The following is a 12,708-nucleotide window of genomic DNA, read 5'->3' as shown; positions in this document are numbered from 1 at the left end:
AAGAAAGTGAAAGGACAAGGAAGGAAAACAGAAGAAAGTGAATAAGGTGAGAACGAAAAAGAGAAGAAAGTTAAAAGGCGAATAAATATAAGAGAATAAAGTGAAAAGTCGAGGAAGACGAGAATAAGTGAAAAGACGATGAAGAATAAGAGAAGAAAATAAAGAGAAGAAAGTGAAAATGCTAGGAAGAATGAGAGAGGAAAGTGAAAAGACGAGGAAGAATATGAGAAGAACGTGAAAAGACGAGAAATAATTAGAGAAGAAAGCGAAAAGACGAGCAAGAATAAGAGAAGAAAGTGAAAAGACTAGGAAGAATATGAGAGTAAAGTGAAAAGTCGAGGAAGACAAACAGAATAAGTGAAAAGGCGAGGAAGAATAAGAGAAGAAAATGAAAATGCGAGGAAGAAAAGAGAAGGAAGTGAAAAGACGAGGAAGAATATGAGAAGAAAATGAAAATGCGAGGAAGAAAAGAGAAGAAAGTGAAAATACTAGGAAGAATAAGAGAAGAAAGTGAAAAGACGAGGTAGAATATGAGAAGTAAGTGAAAAGGCGAGAAAGAATCAGGGAAGAAAGTGAAAAGGCGAGGAAGAATAAGAGAAGAAAGTAAAAAGACGAGGAAGAATATGAGAAGAAAGTGAATGAGCGAGAAATAATAAGGGAATAAAGTGAAAGGCGAAGAAGAAAAAGAGAAGAAAGCAAAAGAGGGAGGAAGAATATGAGAAGAAAGTGAAATGGCGAAGAAAAAAAAGTGAAGAAAGTGAAGAAGATGACGAAAAATAGAAGAAAATGAAAAGGCGAGGAAGAATATGAGAATAAGGTGAAAAGGCAAGAAAGAATAAGACAAGAAAGTGAAATGGCGAGGAAGAAAAAAGAGAAGAAAGTGAAAAGGCGAGTAAGAATAAGAGAGGAAAATAAAAAAATCAAAGAAGAATAAGATAAGAAAGTGGAAAGACGAGGAAGAAAAAGAGAATAAAGTGAAGATGCTAGGAAGAATAAAAGAAGAAAGCGAAAAAGTGACAAATTATGAAATCAAGACGAAAAGTAAAGTGACGAAGAAGAAAAATGAGATGTTAAGCAATATGAAGAGGCAAAAAATAATAATAATAATAATAATAAGAATAAGGGCAAATAGGAAGAATAGGACAGCAATTTTGATTGGGAAGCATCAACAAGAAGATGGAGAAGATATAGAAAGAATAGGATATAGAAAGGAGTAGGAGAATATGGAATATAGAAAGAGGAGGAAGAAAATGTGAGAAAGAACAAGGATAAGGACAGGAAGGAAAGTAATGACAACGGAGAAATACAAGAGAGAGAAGGAAGAAAAGGAAGGTAAAAAGGATAATAAAGAGCAGAAGGAGAAAAGTTGGTGGACAGAGGAAAGAAAAATAAGGACGGAATGAGAAATAAATGAAAGATGACACTTCGAAAAGTGGTTTGTAGACTAGAATAAGTAAGAACCGAGGAACATGTAGCTGCAGTATTATCCAGGATGACAAACGAATGCACTGCTTTAGCTTTAGGACGACTCGTCTGCTGTACAAACTGAGCCAAATAAAAGGTTAGTAAATTGAATATCTTAGTACTTCTAGCAATTAAATATATTTTCAGTGCTGTTAATGTCGATGGAGTTTAGTTTTCTGTTTGTGGAGACCGTAAAATTGAAGGTGGCGTGCGTTATCTTGTGAGTCACAGAATTTTTATTCGCTGGAATAAAATAACGCAGACTATTTCCCCATACTTGTTTGTCGACCCATTAGAAAGAGAGGCGGAACAAGTTTACGACCGCTAGAAACTCTTAGCGTTGTAGTACTTTTCTATCTACACAAACACAAACATCATCTGCTTGATTCAAGAGCTCCTCTTTCATATTGCACACGGCCGTCACTCCTGAACCAAAATGTTTGGAGATCAGCGGAAAGAAAGTCATAAGGAAGATTCCTACATAAACAGATTAAGTTATGTAATGTAAGCAATACAAGATATACGTATGCTTTGTTGATAGACTTGTGTCAGCTTCACTGAGATGAAAGGATAAATGGCGGTCAGGAGATGTTACTTTCTTTTATTTCTTTCAAACGTTCCGACAGTCTGATTGGACCATCGGCTTTCCAAGCGAGAGGCACAGATTCAATTCCCGGAGGTTACTTAGAAATTCAATAGGGGGACGGAGACGATGTAGACTATGTACAGGTTCTACCAGAAGTTTAAGGACATCCCTTCGAAAGAGATGTTTCAACCCTGTCCTTATACGAATGTGAAATCCCCTGATGTTTATAAAGGGGTCAAGTGCCTGTGAAAAATGAAGTATTTTTACTGCAAACCCAATCTCTATCTTTCAAATTGTGGATTATATAACAATTTGTTTGTTATGAAACTTGTTGAAAAATTACATTGCCTATAGTAGCCCTGATCACGTATGTATTAGATAGGCCATTCCAATGTTATGAAATGACAATATTTAAAAGAAAGCAACCACCAGGATCTCCACTGTCTAAAATGAATTTTTTGGTAATGACCGCTAGATAGAAGTAGTGCTACAATCTATTACCACAGTCTAGTCTATACAGTTACGAAGCTTGAGTTGTTGAGGGTGCTAGGAACAATAGACTGTGCCGGTACTATTTCACATTGTCTGTAATGGGGCGATAGTAGCGATCCTAATGGTTAGTAACTATCTATGGACGCATATTTCCTACATATTGATGTTAATGAACAAGTACTCATATTTCGGAAGATATTAATTTTAGTGCCCATGTTTACTCGATTTTTTTTTTTATTTGAGGACTACTACCACCTCACAGAATATTGAATGGAAATCACGTTGAGGATCTCCTTTGATGTTGATGAACATGTACTCACATTTCGGAAGATATTAATTTTAGCGCCCATGTTTACTCGATTTTTTTTTTATTTGAGGACTGCTATACCACCTCACAGAATATTGAATGGAAATCACATTGAGGATCTCCTTTGATGTTGATGAACAAGTACTCACATTTCGGAAGATATTAATTTTAGCGCCCATGTTTACTCGATTTTTTTTTTTATTTGAGGACTACTATACCACCTCACAGAATATTGAATGGAAATCACATCGAGGATGATCTTTGATGTTGATGAACAAGTATTCACATTTCGGAAGATATTAATTTTAGCGCCCATGTTTACTCGATTTTTTTTATTTGAGGACTACTACCACCTCACAGAATATTGAATGGAAATCACATTGAGGATGATCTTTGATGTTGATGAACAAGTATTCACATTTCGGAAGATATTAATTTTAGCGCCCATGTTTACTCGATTTTTTTTTTATTTGAGGACTACTACCACCTCACAGAATATTGAATGGATATCACATTGAGGATCTCCTTTGATGTTGATGAACAAGTACTCACATTTCGGAAGATATTAATTTTAGCGCCCATGTTTACTCGATTTTTTTTATTTGAGGACTACTACCACCTCACAGAATATTGAATGGATATCACATTGAGGATCTCCTTTGATGTTGATGAACAAGTACTCACATTTCGGAAGATATTAATTTTAGCGCCCATGTTTACTCGATTTTTTTTTTATTTGAGGACTACTGTACCACCTCACAGAATATTGAATGGAAATCACATTGAGGATGATCTTTGATGTTGATGAACAAGTACTCACATTTCGGAAGATATTAATTTTAGCGCCAATGTTTACTCGATTTTTTTTTATTTGAGGACTACTATACCACCTCACAGAATATTGAATGGAAATCACATTGAGGATGATCTTTGATGTTGATGAACAAGTACTCACATTTCGGAAGATATTAATTTTAGCGCCCATGTTTACTCGATTTTTTTTTTATTTGAGGACTACTACCACCTCACAGAATATTGAATGGAAATCACATTTAGGATCTCCTTTGATGTTGATGAACAATTACTCACATTTCGGAAGATATTAATTTTAGCGCCCATGTTTACTCGATTTTTTTTATTTGAGGACTACTACCACCTCACAGAATATTGAATGGATATCACATTGAGGATCTCCTTTGATGTTGATGAACAAGTACTCACATTTCGGAAGATATTAATTTTAGCGCCCATGTTTACTCGATTTTTTTTTATTTGAGGACTACTATACCACCTCACAGAATATTGAATGGAAATCACATTGAGGATGATCTTTGATGTTGATGAACAAGTACTCACATTTCGGAAGATATTAATTTTAGCGCCCATGTTTACTCGATTTTTTTTTATTTGAGGACTACTGTACCACCTCACAGAATATTTAATGGAAATCACATTGAGGATGATCTTTGATGTTGATGAACAAGTACTCACATTTCGGAAGATATTAATTTTAGCGCCCATGTTTACTCGATTTTTTTTATTTGAGGACTACTACCACCTCACAGAATATTGAATGGATATCACATTGAGGATCTCCTTTGATGTTGATGAACAAGTACTCACATTTCGGAAGATATTAATTTTAGCGCCCATGTTTACTCGATTTTTTTTTTATTTGAGGACTACTACCACCTCACAGAATATTGAATGGAAATCACATTGAGGATGATCTTTGATGTTGATGAACAAGTATGCACATTTCGGAAGATATTAATTTTAGCGCCCATGTTTACTCGATTTTTTTTTATTTGAGGACTACTACCACCTCACAGAATATTGAATGGATATCACATTGAGGATCTCCTTTGATGTTGATGAACAAGTACTCACATTTCGGAAGATATTAATTTTAGCGCCCATGTTTACTCGATTTTTTTTATTTGAGGACTACTACCACCTCACAGAATATTGAATGGAAATCACATTGAGCATCTCCTTTGATGTTGATGAACAAGTACTCATAACTCGAAACATATTAATTTTAGGACCTATGTTTATTAGCTTTTTTCTTGTTTTGGTGAGTGCTACCTCTCAGATTAATCTTTTGACGTGAATACGTCTTTAAAATCAGACAGATATATAGGATACCAGGACGGAAACGGCGATGTAACGATGTAACGTTTGCAGGGTGATGCATTCATACATCGTGACAAATAACAGGATTGAAATAAGTGTTGTATTGTTCGGTCGGGTATACGACTACGATGCGAGAATGAACTTGGTAGAGTCCGTGGCGACTGGCAGCCATTTTGGATGTGCTCTAAAATTTCCATTGAGTATTCTACGCTTATATATCGCGACTTCGATGTGCTAGCGCCCTGATTTTGGTGGCAAGCGAAAGATCTCGTCTAGATCTGTCGATACGTATTCACGTAAAATTCACGGCTGTGTCGGGGACAGAACTACATCCATATTTATTTTAATAAAATTCTCATTGAGCATCTCCTGTGATGTTGATGAACAAGTAGGCCTACTCATATCTCTGAAGATATTGATTTTAGGACTCACGTAGGCTATATTAGACTATTTGATGAAAACTGTCACCAAATACCTTACTATAATAATACCGGACAGCTAGCAGTTTTACGTGTGAACGACGATGGTGCTGCTACCTACCTGCCAGGATGGAGATACTCGCGAAACAAGCTGTAATCAACTGCAATGTATATTGTTGCTGGGCTAGTTAATAGTTATATTAATAATGCTGTGTTAAAATTTCAGGGTGTAGGTGTGCTGTTTATAATTGTGACAATTACAGCATTACAAATTGCTCCAAATCGTACTTTCGATTTCCGACAGTTCATAAAACGTGAGTCAACAGCATTCCTTAGTAGGCCTAATTCCTTCGTCTTTGTGTTGATAGAAAAATATAAATTAGTTTTTTTTTATTTAGACCTAATAAATGAATAGAAGTTAAAATGTATTGGATTTTAAGGTTTTATCAAATTAAGTTTTATTGTTGTCCACATGCCTTTACTAATTATTACAAGCATCAGATTACTACCAATATTATCTTTGCAGTTGTCGGCAATGCGTATATAAAACATTACTGTAAATTCATTCCTAATATCAGATTGATTTTGTCTCGGTAAACCAAAGAAAAAATGTGTAACAATTAATTACGGAAAGTAATGCAATATTTCTCATAATATGCAGCTTTGATGTAAAATAATAATTTTATATTAAATATTATTCAACATTTCTTAAGTGTTTCATATATAATTCCAGATTAATAACTCAAGTTTTAAACAATAGTCCGAATCTCGCTATGTTAATATTTGTATATGTGGACGTACTTCCATCCCTCTCCGCTAGATGTCAGGTACGCGATATTTCGCACTCACGCCACTGCTGCTAGTATACAGCTGTCCGGTATTATTATAGTAAGGTATTTGCTATCACCTCTCAAAATATTTAATGTTTTTTTAACACCCTGTATATTGCGAAATGTCTGATAGTTGAACATCGCTATAACTCTCATTTCGAAGTGTTATTTATGACTTCTACTTTATTACACATTTATTCTTGTTCAAATTTTTCTCACATCGCAATATCTGTGTGAGACTGCAAACTGTGTATATTTTTATGTGGCTTTACTTTCTTTATAGTGTGATTTTTCTTTTTATTCCTATTATTATTGTATTATTGTCTTTCTGGTGGTGTGGAAGAGAATGTCTGATGACCTTAACTACACAAGAATAAATAAATAGATAAATAAATAAATAAATAAATAAATAAATAAGTAAATAGATGAATACATAGATAAATAGAGAAATTAACAAATAAATAGGTAGATAAGTAAATACATATATATAAGTGAATGAATGAATAAATAAATAAATAAATACATAAATAAATAAAGAAATTAACAAATAAATAGGTAGATAAATAAATATATATATATATATATATATATATATATATATATATATAAATGAATGAATGAATAGACAGACAGACAGACAGATAGATAGATAGATAGATAGATAGATAGATAGATAGATAGATAGAAAGATAGATAGATAGATAGATAGATAGATAGATAGATAGATAGATAGATAGATAGATAGATAGATAGATAGATAGATAGATAGATAGATAGATAGATAGATAGATAGATAGATAGATAGATAGATAGATAGATAGATAGATAGATAGATAGATAGATAGATAGATAGATAGATAGATAGATAGATAGATAGATGAATACATAAATAAATAGAGAAATTAACAAATAAATAGGTAGACAAATAAATATATATATATATATATGAATAGATAAATAGGTAAATAAATAAATAAAATAATAAGTAGGTAAATGAATGAATGAATAGATAAATAAATAAAGAAATTAACAAATAAATTGTAGATAAATAAATAAATAAATAAATATATAAATGAATGAATGAATAAATAAATAGATAAATAGATAGATAAATAAATAAATAAATAAAGTAGATAAATAAATCAGTAGATAAATAAATAAATAAATAAATTAAATATATAAATGAATGAATGAATGAATGAATACCCTCAAAATCGGCAATGTGTAATTATATTTGTACACACCTTCTCAAATTATTTCGCCTTACACGCAAACAGCGTTCAGACTGCGTGGGCTGAAGTTCAAAGCGATTTTAGCGATTACAAATCCCACATTGTGCTGTCGTTTTATTGAATGTGCGTGTAAAAGAAAATTGCGATTGCTTGTAACGCCGATTCGATCGTGTTCATATTATAATGGACGTGTCCGGTTTAATTAAAAGTTTTCAGGCTTGGCGAAACAAACACAGATACATATTTGTGAAATTTCAGCCATTGGCAATTCTGACAGATTCTCTCTTTCTCCCTACCCACCCCTCGCCTCTCTGGATACCGAAGAGAGTGACATTTAATTAACTCTATACTTCAACTTGTCGAGGGCGTCCAGTGCAAATTCCACTAGTGAACCTGTAATGCATTTTTGGTTTGCACTATTCGTGTTGTCCACCACAGTGTATTCAGTGACTAAGAAATGCAGGTTTAACTTTGTTTGGAAAGTGTGGTCGCGAGTTCGAGTCTAAGGGCCGTATTCAGGAATGTAACTTCAACTTACTTTTACTTACAGATGAGGAGGCGAGACCTGGTATGTGAGCTGTGAAATGGGATAATGAGCAATCAGAAAGGGAGTTTGTTTCATGATGGCTAATACAGAGCGTTCGCCTACGGGTGGGGCCAGGAAAGCGGCATGTGCTGGTACGCCGCTTTGTGCGCGTAGTTGTTGAGAAACGCTCGACAATCAAGGAGATCAAGGTCGACAAGTTATCAGTTGTGAGCCAGCTTTGCAATGTTAACACGTACAGTGCAGTTTCTTGACACAGTTGCTTAAATATTCAGAGTGTGTGTAAAATTTGCTAACAATGCAAAACGCAAAATTCACTCTTGAACAGAGAGTTTTAATGATGTATGATGCATATGTGAAAAGAGAGTCATGTATAGAGGTGCGTAGGCAATTTGGAGTGAAATATCCGGGTACTTCAATTTTTTTTTTAGTTGGGTTATTTTACGACGCTGTATCAACATCTAGGTTATTTAGCGTCTGAATGATATGAAGGTGATAATGCCGGTGAAATGAGTCCGGGGTCCAGCACCGAAAGTTACCCAGCATTTGCTCGTATTGGGTTGAGGGAAAACCCCGGAAAAAACCTCAACCAGGTAACTTGCCCCGAACGGGATTCGAACCCGGGTCACCTGGTTTCGCAGCCAGACGCGCTGACCGTTACTCCACAGGTGTGGACGGTACTTCAATTCCGGGTAGAGAAACCGTTAGACGTCCTGTTAACAAACTAAGGACAACAGGGTCGCTAAATCCTGCAATTCCTACGCGAAATCCAAGAGTATTGCATCATTTACACGCTCTCCTAAAAAAATTTGTAAGACGTGTTTCACAGGAAGTTGGTGCTTCAAAAACATCACTCTTTACTGCTGCTAAACTTTTAATATTAAAAATCTACAGAGTGAGTATCGTGCATGAATTACGGCCTAGAGACGATGAAAAACGAGTTCAGTTTTGTGATTGGATTTTACAAAGTATTGTGGACGGTATTGTGAATTCTCATTTAATAATTCACTTCCAACATCGCCTATAACAAGGTTAGTACAACGTAGAAAAATTCTTATGTGCATGCTATTAGTATAGAAAGCGGAAGCTTACGGATAGACGATTCCCGTAAGCGACACTGCAGGCAGGCCGCTTTCCTGGCCCCACCCGTAGGCGAACGCTCTGTATTATATGAATCTACTGACACGGAAGTTCATCTCAGATTAAAACCTATCTTTCCCCTCCATACTCATTGGTGATATAGCCACGGCACATGATAAGGTCACAGGACAGATCTTGCCTCCTCTACTGTATAGCTGACTTCAGTACGCAGAAAACGCAGAATTTGTATTCAGTCACAACTTAACTTACACTTCAGTGGTAACTTAGCCAAAAGCTAGTAAGATTCAAGATACGTGATGACAAGCTTTAAAGGACTACCTCACTTTAGTGCTACATTGCTTTAACAACTAATGAGATATTTGTTTACTGTGATAAAGTTAAGTTTAAGGGTTGAAATGTATTTAGAGTATGGCAATTTCCAAGAATTCATAGATTGTTGTTTAGTCAACTATCCGAAGACAGGTTTGAACCTCATAAGTGACACCAATAAGGCATCACTAATGAGGCAACTCAGCCAGGATATAATGGGGTAGGGTGACCAGTTTCTTTTCCCTTGTGTCATATTATTTGTTTCTTTATTATGAAGTTATGTCTATGTAGCCATAACCTGAATCTTATCTCGAGATTTACTAATTCATTCTGAAGTTCTGTAGCTAAAAAGTGTGTTTTAAATTTCTCATTATTATTACGACAGTTAAACGTCTGTATATAGAGTTTTTATTAGTAAGACCGTAAAAGTATATCGGAAAAGAGAGAGCATTCTCTGAATCTACATTTGAAACTGAGATATGAAGTACTTGGAGACATTTCAAAGCTATAGGCTTGTGAACCTTTAACATTCCCCTGAACACATGCAAAAGCAACTAGAGGTACTTTCACCCGAAGAAGATTTTACTTCAGTGTGAAGTTGGAAATAGAATTAAAAAAGCAACTTTGCAAGCATGCGAAATATGTTGAATAAAATGCAGTTCTTAAGTGTCTCAATCGTGAAGTGAAATGAAAAGTCTTCAACACTTCGTCAGTAGGGCTTACATCTTCATGACAGATAAAAAGTGAACACCCATATACAGGTGATTCAGATTCTGAGTAAAATATTTCCTATAAATACATGTTCAATTTTAAAAGAGAGTGAAGATACATCAGTTTGAATGTTACGCATAACAAGCCTTACAAATAGTATAAAGAAAAGACAAATAACTACATACTATTGAATATGCATATATAGGCCTATATAAAGGAATAGTAGGCCTACTTGTCGCTCTTCTGAGATCGTCTGAAGACAGTACTGTTCATAATGGGAGTAGACAAACAGCTGTTTGTAATTTCCTTGGCTACAACTGGGCATGTTTTTCTAGCATATAGAACTCCCTCTACATTTTATTAAGACTTGGGATTTTTTATGTATTATAATATATAGTGTTTGTAAAAGAATATCCATATCCGCTGTAATACTTCCCGGCCATATTATGTACTGCTTTGTATTGCAAAGTACATGCTTTTATTTTATTACAGATAGGGCTAATTTTCCTGCCGAAATATCTGTATTCAAGGAAAGGTTTAGAAACTTTTAAGTGAAAATAATAAACCGAACATGATTAGTAATCCATTGACTTTACAAAGGCATGACAATAATTAAGGACCTGAATTCTAAAACATGCTATCTCCAAAAAATGGAAAATTGAGTTAAGCACATTATACAGGATGATTCACGAGGATTTACCGTCCCTTACAGAGCTTATTTCAGAAAACATTCTGAGCAAAAAATGTAATATAAACATTTGTCCAAATCTCAATAGTTTTAGAATTACAATAATTTGAAGTTGTTTGTAAAATACCATTATTCTTGAGTTTTAAGGGTAAAAGAATGTTACAAATAAAGAATGAACTATTCAGGAATATCATTTCTTTAATTAGCTAGTATTCTGAAGCTAAAAATGTGTTGTGAATTCCATAGTTGCTTCGTACAGAATTTGTGTTCGATTTTTAACTACAAAATTACATATTTTTACGCATTTATCACAATTGAAGCGGTGAGATCAATAACCATTCAAGTCCATTTACATAAGTTTCGAGAAAAATGCAATAAAACTTTTTTTTATTGCTTACCTAATTATTATTTTTTGCACGTAATATTTCTGGTTGTTTTAGAGATTAAGACAAAGTAATAGGCCTATATCAACCTTTAAAGTCGTAACACTTGTAGAAATATCTAAAATTTAATTTCAAATTTGCAAAAAATGAATTACCAGAAGTGGACTTGAATAGTTATTGATCTCACCGCTTCAATTGTTACAAATCACGCCACTCTTGTAAATTCTTTAAGACTGTACATTAGGATGCATAATAGAACTGTAAATAATTAAGTTCCTGAAGTTATATGGTTTGTAACAATTTTTGTAATAAGTGCGTAATAATGATGTCATTTTTAGTTGAAAATTGAAAAACAAAATCTGTACAAAGCAATTAACAACACATTTTTAGCTTCAGAATACTAGCCAATTAAAGAAATGACACTTCTGAATAGTTCATTCTCTATTTGTAATATTTTTTTTACCCTTATTGGTATTTTACTAACGGCTTAAAATTAGTGTAACTCTGAAAATAATGAAATTAGGAAAAATGTTTATATGAAAATTTTTGCTCACAATGGTTTCGGAAATAAGCTCCCTAAGTGACGGCAAATCCTAGTGAGTCACTCTTGTTTGTTAAAAACAGTTTAATATTTTGTTCTTTGTCAAGTTTATTGGCCTCATTAGAAACCATCTGAATTCTGAACCATTCTATGTCCTTGTAATTAGTACATATGGAATTTAGAAAGCTCCTGAAATTAGCATGTTTTAGAATTAGGTCATCAATTAGTCTATTCCATTATAACTGAGATATTGCTCTGACAAATATTTTCTATACAGATTACCGTGTATTGTTCGAAAAAAATTCTTCTAGCAGGTAAGCTAATAGCCAACACTTATAAAAGCTCATATAGCGACCTGTCAGCGTCAGGTCAAACTACGGTCCTTAGTCATCATTAAGTTATTTGTCTTTCTTTCTTGCCATTTTTAACGATTGTTAAGCGTAAAATTCACAGATCTGCATCTCCACACCCATTGAAAATTGAATACTTGTTTAAGTGATTTTTTTTACTGAGAATACTCCATACTACCACTATATAAAATATTTATAATTCCTTCTGAATCACCCTGTATAGTTTGAAAACTCTGCAAACTTTCCATTTCACCATAAATGGTTTACATGCACCAAATCCAAGCCACAATACAACAGGCAAAACATAAAATCTCACTTTTACAAGCATATTCTAATTATTAACAGAAGAAGTTCAAATAAACTCACCACGTAGTCCGTGTTGCCGGTCCTGCAGTTGCCTGTGTTACCGACAATCTCGAGCTTGCTCGTGCTCGCGTTCCCCGAGCCGTCGTGCTGCGCCCCCTGAAGCAAGTCTTCCAGAGACTCGATGTACTCTATCGCGTTCCTCAGGATCTCCACTTTGGGAAGGCGCTGGTTTGGATTCGTACACGTCCGTCGCTTCAGGACCTCGAAGGCTTCGTTCACCTGAATGACGAAAGCAGAGAGGGAAATCTG

The 12,708-nt window shown here is 34.4% G+C and overlaps 1 protein-coding gene across 2 annotated transcripts in view; it reads right to left on the bottom strand.

Moving 5' to 3' along the window:
• Positions 1–12,708, bottom strand: part of nau (myogenic-determination protein nautilus) — a 241,358-nt gene that overhangs the window by 200,106 nt on the left and 28,544 nt on the right. For both annotated transcript variants that reach the window (XM_069846852.1, XM_069846853.1), the window contains exon 3: positions 12,460–12,678. In XM_069846852.1, the coding sequence (XP_069702953.1) occupies positions 12,460–12,678 (219 nt within the window). The remainder of the gene's footprint in view (positions 1–12,459; positions 12,679–12,708) is intronic.

This window comes from Periplaneta americana, chromosome 15 (genome assembly GCF_040183065.1).
Source record: "Periplaneta americana isolate PAMFEO1 chromosome 15, P.americana_PAMFEO1_priV1, whole genome shotgun sequence".
In the NCBI taxonomy this organism is placed as follows: domain Eukaryota; kingdom Metazoa; phylum Arthropoda; class Insecta; order Blattodea; family Blattidae; genus Periplaneta; species Periplaneta americana.
This window is presented reverse-complemented; position numbering and strand designations above follow the sequence as displayed.